Source organism: Andrena cerasifolii, chromosome 11 (assembly GCF_050908995.1).
Source record: "Andrena cerasifolii isolate SP2316 chromosome 11, iyAndCera1_principal, whole genome shotgun sequence".
Lineage (NCBI taxonomy): Eukaryota > Metazoa > Arthropoda > Insecta > Hymenoptera > Andrenidae > Andrena > Andrena cerasifolii.
Window position 1 is genome coordinate 5,561,378 of NC_135128.1, and position 15,271 is coordinate 5,576,648.

General features: G+C 49.5%; 1 protein-coding gene across 1 annotated transcript; it reads right to left on the reverse strand.

Annotated features, from left to right (window-relative positions):
* Window positions 1-1,778: 1,778 nt before the first annotated feature.
* On the reverse strand, window positions 1,779-4,736 carry LOC143374632 (uncharacterized). Its single transcript, XM_076822889.1, has 3 exons — window positions 4,321-4,736; window positions 4,053-4,238; window positions 1,779-3,063 (listed from the first exon to the last, which is right to left on the reverse strand). Exons 1-3 carry the CDS (start codon window positions 4,567-4,569, stop codon window positions 3,013-3,015), a joined length of 486 nt encoding a protein of 161 aa, XP_076679004.1. The 5' UTR covers window positions 4,570-4,736; the 3' UTR covers window positions 1,779-3,012.
* Window positions 4,737-15,271: the final 10,535 nt, after the last annotated feature.

The following is a 15,271-nucleotide window of genomic DNA, read 5'->3' on the forward strand; positions in this document are numbered from 1 at the left end:
CGGGGAATATTTATCCAAATAGAATATTCACGGGCGGAGTGGACAGATATTCGGCGGGTGAAAGCGAGTTTCCCGTCCGCGACCGTCGGTCCGAATCGATTTTCTAGTCAATGCCGGACCGGGTCCGCCAACAATGCCCCGATTTTCGGGATCTCGGTAGCATAAATAGCGAATAGCGAAGGTGCTGGTAGGTGTGCGGTGTAGCCGTGGGCCGAACGAGCGCGGACTATCCAGCAGCGAGTGGTGCACGGCTCCGCTCTGTACGTACGTGTACGTTGTACACCGAGTACCGACAACAATGAGGCAGAGACAAAGGCCAGGTACAATGCTGATGTTGAACTCGACTGATTTCGACGATTTTTGGCCTTTGCATGTGCATCGCGCGTTACTCGACAATGATTCCCGCATACGTAATCATCGGTATGGCCAGGGAAGGCTGGTACACTCGCGGAACAGTGGCTCTCACGCGCGCCCTCTTTTTCCCTCCTCGCGGGCTGATTTCCCGCCCCGGCTTCAGCCCGGTCCCGTCTCCGCTCTCGTCTCCTCTCTGACCCGTCCATCCGGGGGCTTTTCAATGCTTCTCTAACGCACAATGACGCCGCGCCATCGCGATCCCGCGAGCCGTTTATCGGTTTAAATACCAGCGCCGACCGGATAATAATAATTGTAAGCGATAGCCGATTTATGCCCGCGGCCAGCCGTGCATCTAGCGGCCCGCTACAATGTATCTAATCAATGGCAGTTAATGCCGACGCGACGCGGCCATTTAAATGTGAAACTGATAATTACGCGGGTCTAGCTACTTAATATTCCCCGATCGCGCCGCTGTATCCTGGATCACCTATCCCCCTCGGCGGTTTCAATTCGAACCCTCGGTTTATCGTGCATCTAGCCAACTGTGCACCACTTCCGTGGTGTTTCGATCATCCTACCCGGTCATCAGTCTTCCAATCAATACCAACGATCATTTAAGTATCTTCGCGTTACGGAGAGTTCAGATTTCCTGTACCGAATCACAGTGGAACCTTGAACAACTGAATCGTGGAGAAGCGTAGATGATGAAATGCCGATGGAAAAGTTTTAGCAACGGTGATGAAGACGCGTTGCGAAACAAATCCTAGCCACGCGAGTAGTTCGGATCCTCGGAGGGGAGCTTAGTTCTCGGTTCTTTCGCGATGGTTTTTCGCGAGGGTTTTTCGAGGATCGCGAGCGAAGGGGGCCGATCGATTGAGCACCCCTGACCGCACCTGAATAGATACATTGTGCCGGGGCAGGCTATTGACGGGCGATTGTTCCCTCAACAATAACAACAATATCTGAATAGTCGTCGTGCACATCTCTCGCGCGTTGCACGCACCCACGCACGCACGCACCCACCCAACTGGCTTGCACGCGTGCACCCGTGCGCGCACATCCCTTTGCACGGCCCTCGCGCATCCCTTCACACGCTCGCACGCGCGCCTCTTTACACGATCGCACGTACACCCTAGCCCCGCGAGGTAGAGCGTCCCCCGCTGCCGCTGAATGTGGGGTAAATATCGGTCATTCTATTAGGATTCTCGTTTTTTCTACGCATCGTACGGAGCACCCACTAACTGTTTCCCTAGGCATGCTCATCGTTTCCGCGGATCTTACGTTTGGGAATTAAGGGGATGTCTGGTGGCGCCAAGTTTAGAGTTCTGGGATAATCGGATGGGTTCGGTATCGCGGCCTTTGCGAAGCTCGGCAGGCGATTCGTTGCGGCCTAATAACGGGTTGAATAATCGTGCGTGAAGCCGTTCCGTTGTAAAATATTGTTTATTATCTGCTTACAAACAATGGTCAGTAAAGACTCTAGCGAAATGGCATCGGTACGATTGCACAATACTCTGCGAGCGCGCATTACATTTATCGTGAAAATGTATAAGCCAATTATAATTATAGCTCACTGGTCGATCGTTCGTAATATTATAATAGGTCGCTACATCGTTGCGCACAAAGCGGCGTATTTAATGGAATGCCCGTTAATAATTCTACTCGCGAGCAAAAAAAAAAAAAACAAAGGTTCACAGCTGGAATTACCAACTTAACATCGATTAATGGATTATTATCGACAGAATGGGGCGCTCGGCGTACATTCGGCGTCGACAAAGCTCGTAAAAATGGGAGGCGTGAATCCCATCGAGCGGCAGGTTCGTCTCTAAATGATTCGGTCCCTCCCTAAAATCTCATGACAATCAACGCGGCGAGTCAAGATCGCTAAGTGTGTCCCGAATCATGCCGTCATTTCAAATACTTTGCAACGTATAGGCGCGTCAAATGTGACCCGTACGTTTTGTGAACTTATCATCGAATCGCTCGGTGAACCCGCTCTAAAAACTCTCTTAACAATAAACACCCACGAACGGTATACCATTCCTAGAGCCTCGTTCGAGCCTTTGGCTGCGTATGCACAGGTTGCATAGCATAGGAGCTCGCCTCTTTCAACGCGCATATATATATATATATTAAAAAAATAATATCTAAAAAAAAAGAGAAAAGAATATAAGAAAAATGACCACCGCAGCCCGTAACCGGCTATTCGATAATCGACAATGATGCGATCGCCAGATACACGACCGTAACGCGTCAATCCACCGACGAAAATCTCTGCGAATCTCTGATAGGGTACACCATGAAAGAACAAAAACCGCAAAAATTTTCGAGCAAATCCTGGCCGATTATATCTGACGATCAATCATCCAGTCAGCGAGATACCGGCGCACAAAAAAAAATCTACCGCGTCTAAACTCGACGTGTCGCTCTCGCAGCACGCGGTAATATTATTTGTTTATTCGTTAGTACGGATTTCGAATGTCCACGCGTTCGGTGTCGAGCGCGCGACCATTTAACGTTCCTTCGAGAAACGCGCCTGTAGTCGCCGTGGTTCTTCTACTGGTTTCGTCCTTTCGACTCGGTTCGAGCCGGCTGCCGCTTGTCTTGTGTTTATCACAGTTCGTTGCCCGCGACGTCGTCCCTTTCGTCGTGATGACGTTAAAACAGGTACGGCGACGGCTCGCTGAAGCCGCAGTCTTTGCAACTCCTCTGCGAAAAAGCATGAAAATGTTTCCATTCAGCAACGTGAAAATCGAAATGATAGCGGCTCGACGCCTCCTGCGATCCTGACCCTTAGTCGCGGGGTTCGAAGTGAACATGGTTACGAGGTGGTCTTTGTCTGCGATTCTTCCGAGTCGCTTTGCATCGCCCGTCTCTCAATCCGAAGGAAGACAGATATTCAGCATGCAGAACTTCCTAACGACGCGTTACCGCCAGCTTCACGATAAGATCAAGGATATTCGGGTGTGGGACCTTCGAAGTAAAGTTCCAAAAGTACGCAAGAGCAGATTGTAACCTCGCGTCGACGCGGGCCTGTCTCGCTTAACCGTCGCGACTACTTTTCATTCATCTTCAGATCATCAAAGATATGAAGGCACTGTCCGTACTGGACCTCTCATCTCCGCCTTTGATGGGCAGGATCTCCATCGTGAGCGCGAAAATAATGCAGTTCCCTTACGAGCGTTACTGGCGAAAATCCTTCGAGCACTATTTGCCCGTGTGCTATAAATCTCGGGTGGCGGCGAAGCTGAGAACGAGGCCGGGGAAGTTGGAGGTTGACGGAAGAAATGCGGAAACGCGGGCGGAAAGCGCGAGAATTAAGAATCATGGAAGCGTGACACGTGGTAGCGACTGATATAAGAAGAGGCATGTTCGAAGATACCCCGGAATTCCCTTTGACGCGTTTGTTGAATACGGAAGAAGGACGCGCGAGATGGTGTACATTTAATTACGAGCAGACGGTGAAAGCTCCAAATTACGCGGCAGAATTTTACACATCGAAACGTTTCGAATCGTTGAGAGAAGGTTGTTCGTCAGAGTGAAGTGTGATCTTGTACTCTATTCTAGGCTGGTATATATTTTGATACGACGCTTAAATTGCCTTTGATATTAAACATCTGATTAGTAAATCGACCTTGCCTATTGGAACGCGTTGAAAAATCCCTCGAGCATGAAGGTGAACAACAATTCTTGCTTACCACTGGATATTCTTCGGTTAGGCCGTATTCACCTAGGCGATAGTACACTGACCGATTCTCCATGAAGCTCTTGAAGTCGTATCGCGGCATCATGGGCACCCTCATTTGCCAGAACGGTTCCCTGATGTTCGCTCCCAAATTCAGTATGTCTCGTTCTCTGTAATAAACGCGAACCGGTGGCTCCGGCTGCGAAGCAAAGTTTCAGTCACCGATTGTCCTCGGGCGATCGTCGAGATTCGTTAAATTCAACTTATAGGCGAGCTTGTACCTTTTCCTCCGGTTTGGGAGCTTCTACGGGCGTTTCTGGCCTGGAATGAGCTGGCGTTTGTTCTGGTGTCGTCGATTCGATAGAAGGCACAAAGCTTCCGACTCCACTGGATTCACTGCTTGTGCTCGGTGAAATCGGTCCACAGCCAGTCAATGTTCTCAAACCTTGCTCGTACAAGATTCTCGTTCCCAACACGCTGAACAGCTCGGGCTCCAGACCAGAGAGCGGTAGGGCTATCGATAGTGCCATTTTATGTTCCTTCTTTCGGAGTAATCTTTCACGAAATAGTTGTTGTTCGAAACTTATACGTTGTGGCTTCAAAATCGTTCAATTTCGCCCTCGATGTCGCTTAAATTGAGACGATCGTCCGATAATTGGAGACCGTTTCGACGTCAACCGACAACTAACTGAAAGCCTGGGGTGTTCTCCTTCCTCCTGTAGGATTTGTTTGATGATATCTTGTTGTCCGTGTGCGCTTGGTTTGGTTGTATTAGAAGGTAAACATGACCTTCTTAATTTGGATTGGAATTTTGGCTGTATTAATCACGGTGGTAGTGAGGTAGAAGTGTTGCGTGTACTTTCCAATTGCGTATCGAGTTTAAAAACCGTCGCGACAGATGGGTGATAATTTATGTTTAAATTGTAGGGTGAATTGTTTGTAATGAACAGGGAAAGTATGGCTAGTGTACTGCTTCTCTAGTATAGGCACTTTTTAATGTGAGGTATTGCTTATTTTCATGTAAGATTGGCAATGTTTCTGTCACAGAAACAATTACTTAATGTCTTAACAGAATCTGTAATTATTTCGCTTTTGGAGTGATAAAGTTGGGGACGATAAAGAGGTGTTATCGACGAGAATCTCATGATCCTTCGTCGGTAAACCTCTGCAGTTTCAGTCTTTATCGGCATTCGGTACTTTGCTCCGTCGGTAATATGAAGAGTCTGTGTTTTTATCGACTGTTGCACGCATATACAAGAAATCTGGGTTACCCGATCCACTTTACAATCGCATTTCATTTAGATATTCGAAGATTTCTGTGACTATTAAGTGGTACGCTGCTTGTTACTGTTATTTGTTCAGGACTTCTGATATTGCACTTGTCTTTTGTTGCACATGCAACACTCTCGTGTGGGTAATGCAGATCCTTTTCTTAGCGATGCTAGAGGGATATTCTCTTGCTGTTGAGTTTGGCCACTAGGTGGTTTTTCAGTTGACCTGCCCTTGTAGGATATTTTATTTTTGTTTAACTTTCCAATGGAAAAATAGTTTGTGACAGTTTTGAAATGGCAGGTCACATTAATTTTTACACAAAATTTGACACTGTTTCCAAGGTTTTACAAGAATTAGTCAGGGAAAGAAACGGATGTTACGACTTTCTCGCAAGTGGTTGGTACACCCTTCAGTTAGTATATAAGGACCATCCAGGAGATTTATCAGTGTGGTCCGGTGCTACTCAGGGACGTCTACCCAAAAGAAGACTTCAGGTTTTCCTCCTCATCGAAAGGGATTAAGTGAGTGGATGGATCGAGACAACACAACAGGGGGGAGGAGGAGGGGGGACAGAGAGACAACAACACACACACAAAATCCCCCTTTCTTCGTCGTACTTCGCTTTCCTCACCTCACCTTCACCCAAGGGCGGGAATAAGAGGAGAAAAAACGGAGTTTCCCCCCCCCAACAACAACCTCCGCAGATTTCTGGAAAATTGTTGCAGCAGTAACAAAATTGTTGTTACTTCCCCTGTTCTCTCTCATGAGAGAGAGTAGTTGAAAAAACACAAGAGAGAAAAAAAGTTTCCCTTCGTTCTTAACGAGGTTGAAAATACGCAACCCAAGGAAAAATCCAGCAGCAGCAATTTCCTCCAATTGCTTCGCCTCCCATGTTTGTTTCCCTCCATCTCCCTAAAACACACGGGCGTCTTCGTCATCTCAAGGCTCCTTCTCTCGAACTAGCAATATTAACTAACTAACTGTAGTAGACTCAAAGTGAGACCACTCTTTTTGCAACTTTTTGAACACCCTGCAAGGTACACGTGGCACCGATGCAGTGTGCTGCATTTCTCTGCTGTACCGACGACTGACTCTTCATCGTCGTTTCTCTGATGCACCGCTAGAGCATCACCACTCCAGTGCTTTTGCAACCCCTATTCAGGGTGTTTGCTGAGTGCACTTTATGGTCTATTCTCCCGAACAATTCTACGTTGACTTATACTTCCTACCCTAGCCATTAAATCAGATACACAAAACCACTATGCATTTCACTGCAAATAATAAAGTAAAGTTAGGGGGTGGTTCCAAGTGCTTCTCTGCGAAAGTGGAAGAGTTCCTTCGCTCATTTCGGGCACATCGATCGAAACGAAGTATGAAAGAGCCTGCTCTACTTCGACCTTCGAAGTTGACGTTCGGGAAACCGAAGGGAAAGTGTATCGTGGGACTTGCGTTCACGCATTATGGCGTACCTGCCTGACCACGTATAACGGGTGTCCGATTCGGGCTGGCGGAATTACGCTACCCATCCGGCGGCCCTAGCAACGCACATGCGCCCTTCTTGGACTCTCGTCTCTCCAGTTTCTCTCTCCGGATGGTTGGGGATTGGCCCGGAGTAACACCCCCTCATAATGGGTTCACCCGTCCGCGCCGAGCGCGGGAGAGCGACCGAGAAAGAGACTGCGGGAGGGTGGAAGGGTGGCAGAAGGAGAGGGGCTGAGGGATGGAACGAGAGAAGGAGTAGCGGAGGGTAGAGAGAGCGGAAGAATGAGCGGGCTAGGGAGAGCGAGAGGATGAAAGACAGGGGGCGACGGGAGGGAAGAGGGCAACGGAAGCCATATTGATTTCCCTATGTTTCCCCGTATTGTTACTATAGCGCCCGGTGAGGGCGCGAGGAGAAGGCAGGTACCACCCTCGTCAACCATCCCGCGGCAGCTACCCTCGACAGCCACCCCACGCAGCCACCCTGTTCTGTTCTTCGAACCGACGCCGCTCGTCCGATGAGAGGCTGCGCCGGTGGACGTGGATTCTCTTCCGGTTTTTCGTTTCTTTCCCTCCTGCTCTTCTATTTTCCTTTGCGCGCCGCCTCCTGTCTCGCCTACGAGCTTTCCTCTGCTTTAGCCTAGCTTTTATTCCCGTATCGGTTGTTGCCGTTGTCACCCCGCCTCGAAATGTCAGCCTGGGGGATCTGGGTATCTTAAGTTTCGCAAAGAACAGTAGAGTTCTCGAGTATCTTGGCTCGTGCACGTGATTCACTCTACCAAAATATCTGTCCATCAACGGGGTCGTTGGCTCACCGTGCACGCGATACGTTTCGTGCGTGGCTAAATGTTTCTCCTAATGTCGAAACACCCCAATTCTCGTCGCCCGGGGAAGGTACGCGGGGCACACCTGGGTGGTCCACGGACGAGATATCAGCTGCGAAACTTCCCAGACGCGCACCGTTTTTCTGCACTCTGTCCTTTGCTCTCCTCCGGGAAACGGGACGGTGGAAGCAGGGGCGAAAAGAAAGGGAGGAAAGGAGAGAGGAAGATAGCGAGACCGTGTGGTTGTTACCTAGTGATGCATGGCTCGGTAATAGCTACAATACAACCAGCTTACAAGAGGGGTTCCGTTTCCATCCCGCTTGGCGACTTGAGATTTATTGCTCCCCAGTGGATTGCGGATTCCCAGATTCTCCGGTTTGCCCTTATAAATGACTCCTATTAATTGACCGTGGGGCGAGAGAGGAAAACAGTGGAAGGGACCGAGCGAAACGTGAATAAACGCGTATACGGCGCACCAATATCAACCGTCGAAAAGGGATAACCCGATCTCGTGGACGATTCCGCGAAAGTTCATCCGGTCATCGTGCTCGATGCAGCCTGCAAGCTCGACGCGACACGTTGCGGACGACAGCGACTTCGACGCTGCTGGTATTACGCGACGCGTCGAAGACATGCTCGCGCTTTAAAGTGCCAATCAGGGGATGAAAAAGGGAGGCGGAAAGGAGGAGAAGGCTGGACGTTGACGAGCTCGTGCCCAGGCCACGTGTCCGGTGTGCGTGAAGAATGAAAGCAGACACACCCACTGTGCACGCGAGCGCAGACCCCCGTGACCGTGCGCGAGGAGCCCCATAAACGCGATCCCCGGCACTAAAAGCGTGCTAATGCACTTAATAGCGAGTTGCCGTGCGTGCACGGGCCGCTGCGTGAGAACATGCGTGGGCGGGGTAGTTGTCAAAACACACGTGGAAATTGCGCGCTGTACCGCGATCTTCTTCCCTCCGCGGTGCCCGGGATTCGATCTGACGTTAATCGCCGCGTGGAAGAGATGGACTAGATCGAAATCGGATCCCTGATGCAGGAATTTATGGCGCTTCGTATCCTGGTACGCGGGGGGATGATCGCCGCACAGTGGGCCGGATTTAAAATTTCCCACCTTTCGGGTCTTCCTTTTAAGATATCGGAATGCAATTTACGCCTAAAAATAGGAAAAAATTATTCCTTTCTAATGATGTATAATTTAATATCTTTTACATTTATTTATTTTTTAATATTTTTAACTTATTTGTGTTAAAAAAAAAAAATTAATTCTGTTTATTTGGTACCTCATTTAAAGCCCTTTACAGTGGTTTAAGCAAAATGTTTGGGAAACTTTTCGTTTCCAAGTTATAAGGAACATTCGAATAATAAAGAAAAGTAGCAATAAATCGGTTTGTTTAAATTAAAGACCAGACTTTTGCGATAAATATTTTCTTTTATTAGTAACTAATGACAACAACCCATTAAAAAATATTTTTATATGCATTAACTAAAATAGCGACATTTTTCAATTTTGATTAGGAATATCTGTCGAACGCCAAAAAGTTCCACTTTCGGACCAATTGCAATATTTTCAGCACACTCTCTTCTAAATAATGACGTAACGATCATTTCCCCCCTTGTCCCACTGTTCAAATTATTAGCGTTTAAAGTTATCAACGTTCGGTCAGTCCGTAGGGTAAAGGTGGGATAGTTAAACAGAAGGGATACATGGTCACAGAGGTTATTTTAGTGTCTGCAATATTAATTCCTCAGATTCAAGGTCTAAGCTCTGAATTCTTTTGGTACATGATTTCATTCGCATACTTTAGTTTAGACCTTGAAGCTGAGGAATTAATATTGCACACACTAAAATAACAACCCGACAATAGGGGCATATAGCAAATATATTAATAATAACACCTCTGCGACCATGTATCCCTTCTGTTTAACTACCCCACCTTTACCCTACGGACTGACCGAACGTTGATAACTTTAAACGCTAATAATTTGAGCAGTGGGACGAGGGGGGAAATGATCGTTACGTCATTATTTAGAGGAGAGTGTGCTGAAGATATTGCAATTGGTCTGGGTTAGGAGAGTGTGCTGAAAATATTGCAATTGGTCCGAAAGTGGAACTTTTTGGCGTTTGGAAGATATTCCTAATCAAAATTGAAAAATGTCGCTATTTTCGTTAATGCATATAAAAATATTTTTTAATGTGTTCTTGTTATTAATTACTAATAAAAGAAAATATTTATCGCAAAAGTCTGGTGTTTAATTTTAACAAACCGATTTGTTGCTACTTTTCTTTATTATTCGAATTTTCCTTATAACTTGGAAACGAAAAGTGTCCCAAACATTTTGCTCAAACCACTGTAAAGGGCTTTAAATAAGGTAACAAATAAACAGAATTAATTTTTTTTTCAACACAAATAAGTTAAAAATATTAAAAAGTAAATAAATAAATAAATGTAAAAGATATTAAATTATACATTATTAGAAAGGAATAATTTTTTCCTATTTTAAGCGTAAATTTCATTCCGATATCTTAAAAGGAGGACCCGAAAGGTGGGAAATTTTAAATCCGGCCCACTGTGCGCCGGCCAGGCGCAAGGTGTTCCGACTCGTGAAATTTATGTAAACTCATGCACAGTGGGCATATGCGTGGCCCGTGGTCGCGGTAACCGCGCGTAATAACGTAAGATTGAAGGTCGCAGGTAACAGGCCATCCGGCGCATCCTCATAACATGTAAAACACCAGGATTACGGGGATAATAACGAGCCAGGTTCTGGTTTGTGTTTGTAAAGTTTAACAGACACGCTGGCATTCGACCGTCTGTACGGGGCGCTGGATTGGCCGAGGGAGGGTGAAGGTAGGTGGCCGAGATAGTCGGGTGATAATGAAACGCCATGGCGGATCGCAGGCTGCCGACACGACCACGTAATTCCGCTGGCCCAAGTCCGCACCGCGCTGGAGTGGACACTGGGGATTCTCCGGCGCGGTACACCCCCCGCGGCTTTAATATCGCTTTATTAACCCACTTTGGACGGCGGGGCGCAGCTTTTCTTTGGGATCCTCGTGACGGACCCGATTGTAACCCATCTGGAGGAAAAAACACCCCATTGTCGCCTCCGCAGCCATAACGCCTCAGTTGAACATGGTATATTGGGGAAAACTGTTCCATGCTTCGCAATACGATTGAATACGAAGCTCGGCTAGCTTAATGCGATTCTAAACACTCGAGTCCTGGTGGACAGCCACCCGAAAGCTTCGCCCTTTGAGGATTCGGTGGATGGATCAGGGCAGAGCCGTGCACGCCGCAATTATCGCTTTGATGTCTGTTGCGCTCAGTGCAGCGTCCGCTGTTGCCGCGAAATCACGGGAACCACCTCGTTAATCTCCGATACGCCGGCTCCTCGGTGGATATTAATTTTTGCATCTTCATCAGAGGACCGAGACGTCTTCAGCCCGGGGTTCGTTGCCCCCGGTGGGTCCTCTTTGTGACCGTGACGCGCTTTGTACCGGACACCCCGTGTACGCGGTGAAGATGTCGCAAATTGGATCGTGTATATAGCCATAGCCGTGCAATATATCGCCGGGAGATCCGGCAATCCCACGAAACAAGGCTCTTGAATCACCGTACGCCTGACTTACGCGGGAGCCGGCTTAACGGACCAAGCCGGCTTCGTTTGCACAAACGAAGCCACCAGATGTCGATCTGAATATTTCACCCTGCCTCTCGGCGCGCTCCTTGATAAATATCGTCGTTTCTTTCCCTTCCTGGGACGACAGGCGGCACGGGCCACGTTAAACTTCCTCCACTGTCTCAGACGTCGCGCTATTCCCACTTTCACGGCCCTCTCTCTGCGCACTTCGTCCCCAGCTCGTTCCATTTCGGGGCGAATCATCTCTGGTGGCCGAAGGGCCTTCGATTTTCCCCGTTTTCGCTCATTCGACGGTTCCCCGCGAGACATTCCGTGGCAACGTCCAAATGATTCGGGATCAGCCAGCAGCGAGTCTAGCGTAGGAGAAAAAAATGTAAATCTGGCGCAACCCCGGGAAAAGGCACCCTTTTAATCCACGAAGAGAGGGAGGGAGAGAGAGAGAGAGAGACAGGGGCTCACTCCCCAGCCGATAGGCGGGGGATTATCACGGGGTATCATATGGAGCCTCTCGAAAGTGAACGAGAAAAAGCGTAGGAACGACGAAGCCAGGGGGTGGAGGAGGGAGGAATAGAGGGAGAGAACACGGAGAGAACCCCATGGTTACCGGCGGCCAGAAGTGGGGCTCCCGTGGCGAGAAGCACCGTCAAATCCACCGCAAATGCTCTCGAGTACTTCTTCTTGGTCGGACGTGAGCGCAAGGGCGACCACGAGAGAGAGCACGTGGTACTTGAACCAGTTGGGGACCACCGAGAGTGGCTGCCCGAATGTTGCTTGGTTGCGCGCACGATCGGCCAGAGTAACGAGGAAAAAACGCCGAGTACCACGCCGGACCGAGAAATTTATTGCGTTTATCGTGTTTGTTTTTTTTCCTGCCACTTGACGGAAACCAGCGCACGACAGTTCACGCGCAGCTGGGGCTTCAGTCGCGCGAGAAAGAGAAAACCTCACCTCTGACGAGAGTGGTCGCGGTCTACACGCCTTTGCGACGTGGGGACGAAACTTTGGGAGACTTTGAGCAAATTTCGGGGAATCGACTCTGCTTTCCTGTACTATTTAACACTTTGTTTTATACAGAGCTACTGCAACGAGATTTCCCGTCACCCTCGAAGTGGTGGCTCGTAAGAAACGCCATAAAGGCGCACGGTCAGTCAGGAAGCAGAGTGTGACGTCTCCACGGGGAAACGTACACGCGTGCATTAGCGTGCACATCGCTCGTAACGTGCGCGAATAAACAATAAACACGGCCGTGCGGAGACGTGTATATACACGCATCGGCGCGTATCGTTTCAACAGAGTCCGCGAGGCTCGGCTCGAGGGTGAGTCGGGGGTTGGAGCCGGTTTGTAACAAAATCAATAGAGGGGTGGCGCGCGAGAGGACACGCGGCAGAGACGAGTGGGGCGGCGAGGGAGGAGGGAGAGCCTCTGCGGGGGTGGATTCCCTGGCGCAGGCGCAGTAAGGGTGGTGTGGAGGATGAAGGGCCAGGGGAGGGAAGACAAAACCACCCCGTCGGCTACTCCCACCCTCTGGATGAGGCGACGGACTGCGATGGAGTGCCTCCTCCTCTTCCTCCTCCTCCTCCTCTTTTCTCCTCCTCTGCCTACGGGCTACTCCACCCCCCGTGTGCCTGAAACTCCGGGGTTGTTTGCCCCTCGGAATGGTAGGTGCTGCCATCGGAGTCGAGGCGGCGAAGCCGCCAACATACACCCGGCTGGAACACGCGTATCCTGGGTATTTTACTTTCGTTAGGACAGGAGAATGTGCTGTCGTGGAATCCAGCGAGGGTCATTCGATTTATTAGGGGATGAACAGTTTGTTTCTGTGTTCACAGATGTTTTAAAGGGACAGATAATCTTAATGGGATGCGACGACGGCATAGGGACTCGAGGGTCGTAAGAATTCAGATGCATCGGATTTTGATAAGTTTATTTAACATTCGGTCATCCTTTCAGTGATATCTCTTGCTCTTCAGAGGCAACGAAATCCAAACCCTTCGTGTCCTCCCTTGAGATATCATTACGAGGTACTAATAAAGTGCCATTCTTCCGCCATTCGGTCTAGCTCTCACCCTTCGAGGCAGACTCGCCCGCGCATATTGTCACGCGCTCATAAGCGCGGCCCTTGCACGCATTATTTCACGCAGGGGAAGTCGAAAACATATTTGCCGTCGTCCCCGGGACAAATGCCTTGATTTGTGCCGAAAATCGGCCCAGCCCGAAATCAAGGGTCGCGATAAAAGCATTAGTCGCGCGGCTAAGTGTTTTCCCAACTTGTCCCGAGTCTCTCCCCCTTTGTCCTCCCCTTTTTCGTGCTTCTTCCTGGTCGTGTCGTTACATAAACGTTAGATCTCTGGTATCGACAGCCTGGTCGACCCTTCTCCCTCCTCGAAATTCCTAGCCAGAAGCCTCCGCTTTCACTGATGTCTCAGGAAAATTCCGGAGTGATGTTCCATTAAGCAGACAGTTGACCGGCTCGTCATCAAGCTGGAGCGTAATAAGGTCGTCGACATTAAGGGGACAGTGGTAAACGCGTTTAAAGGTCATGCTCCTCGAGGGCCAACGAGGAAAGGTCACTCGACTCCACGATGTCCGTTTAATTGCCTCCACGGCCATTGTTTCCGCGTGCATGGAGGAAATTTCCACGTCGACTTGTCGAAACACTATTTATACGTAGCTCGTTGCAGCTCGCTTTGCCCAACCCGCAATTAAATGAAAACTGAATTAAATTCCGCGTCTACCATTCGACGAGCGCTTTCGTAACGCTTCAATTCGGGGTGGTTATATTCGTTCGCAGTATCGACACCGCGAGGGATGGTAAGGGTGAACGGCTGAAGCGGGGACGTAAAGCGAATAGAGGCGAATAGAAATAGATGAAAGTAAGTGAAAGAGAAACGGGGGTTGGGGGTGTGATAGAAGTCGGTAGAGACAGAGAAAGCCGGGCAGACGGAGATAGGGTACCACCTCGTCTGACAAAGGACGACAGAATCTCTTTGTTCTCGCGGCTCAACGGCTTCGCTCCGTGGCCGCGATGTTTTGTCAAGGTCACTCTCATTCACCCCCTTTGCCTGCTGCCCGCCTTCGTCCTCAGTTTTCAACTCGTCGCCGACGACACACGAGCAGACGTGTTTCACCCCGTTTCTAATTATCTTGGGCTTGTGGTCTACAGTCGTCTGTCGTTCCTTCGTCTTTCTTCCACGGGACCGTTGCCTTCTCAAAGTCGCTGAAAAAAATCATCGAGCGAAGACGACCTGGAAAGTTGGTTAGTGGTGTTTATGCTCCTCTTTCGTAAGGGTGGAAACGTCACCATAAACAGTAGGTCCAGCGTCGCTGGTCACCGAGGAGTCTTTGTGATTCGTTGACACCGTACTCAAGGCGATCGTGCAGGGGAACATCCAAGGGATGGACTCGACTCTTCGCTGACAAAAGTGTGACCGAGTCCATCGTACTTACTCCGCTGGTGAGCTGGTTTTTGGGATTGTCGCTTCTGAATGGTGACTTTAGCCCCCGCGTATGAATGGCATTTTCAGATATATACCCGGCAACTCCCGTGCCCTCTCCTTCCCCACCCTGCCGTTCGCTCTTTCACGGTTTGGCTTCTCTCCGCGCGCTGGACCAACCGTCCATTGTCGGCTCGGACTCAATGGATGATGCTGAAGCAGCGGGGGCGAGAAGAGGGGGAAGGATTGTCGTTGTAGAACTGTCCTCCTCTCCACCACCCCGCCGCGCCGTGCCGGCCAGTTCAAAAGGAAATGAGGTGCCCCGGACAGGACCTACCCTAACGAAAAAGAAGCCACTGGGCTGCGCGACGGAAAGAAAACCTCCCTCCACCCCGCGAATGACGGACATTTCCTCTGGATCGGTCGCCTCCGACATCCTCTCGCCACCTCTTTTGCGTACCTCGGAACGTTCGTTCTCACGTCGGCCCCGTCTGATCTATTTCCACCGCGACTGCGCGCCTCGAACGTAATATATCTCGTCAGAGATTTCCGCCGGAGTTCAAGGTGACTGATAATCA

Coding starts and splice junctions, on each gene's coding strand:
- LOC143374632 (XM_076822889.1), bottom strand. CDS start 4,569: ATGGCACTATCGATAGCCCTACCGCTCTCTGGTCTGGAGCCCGAGCTG. Junction 4,239..4,320: donor CTCCCAAACCGGAGGAAAAG/GTACAAGCTCGC, acceptor TTTGCTTCGCAG/CCGGAGCCACCGGTTCGCGT. Junction 3,064..4,052: donor TAACCGAAGAATATCCAGTG/GTAAGCAAGAAT, acceptor GCTTTTTCGCAG/AGGAGTTGCAAAGACTGCGG.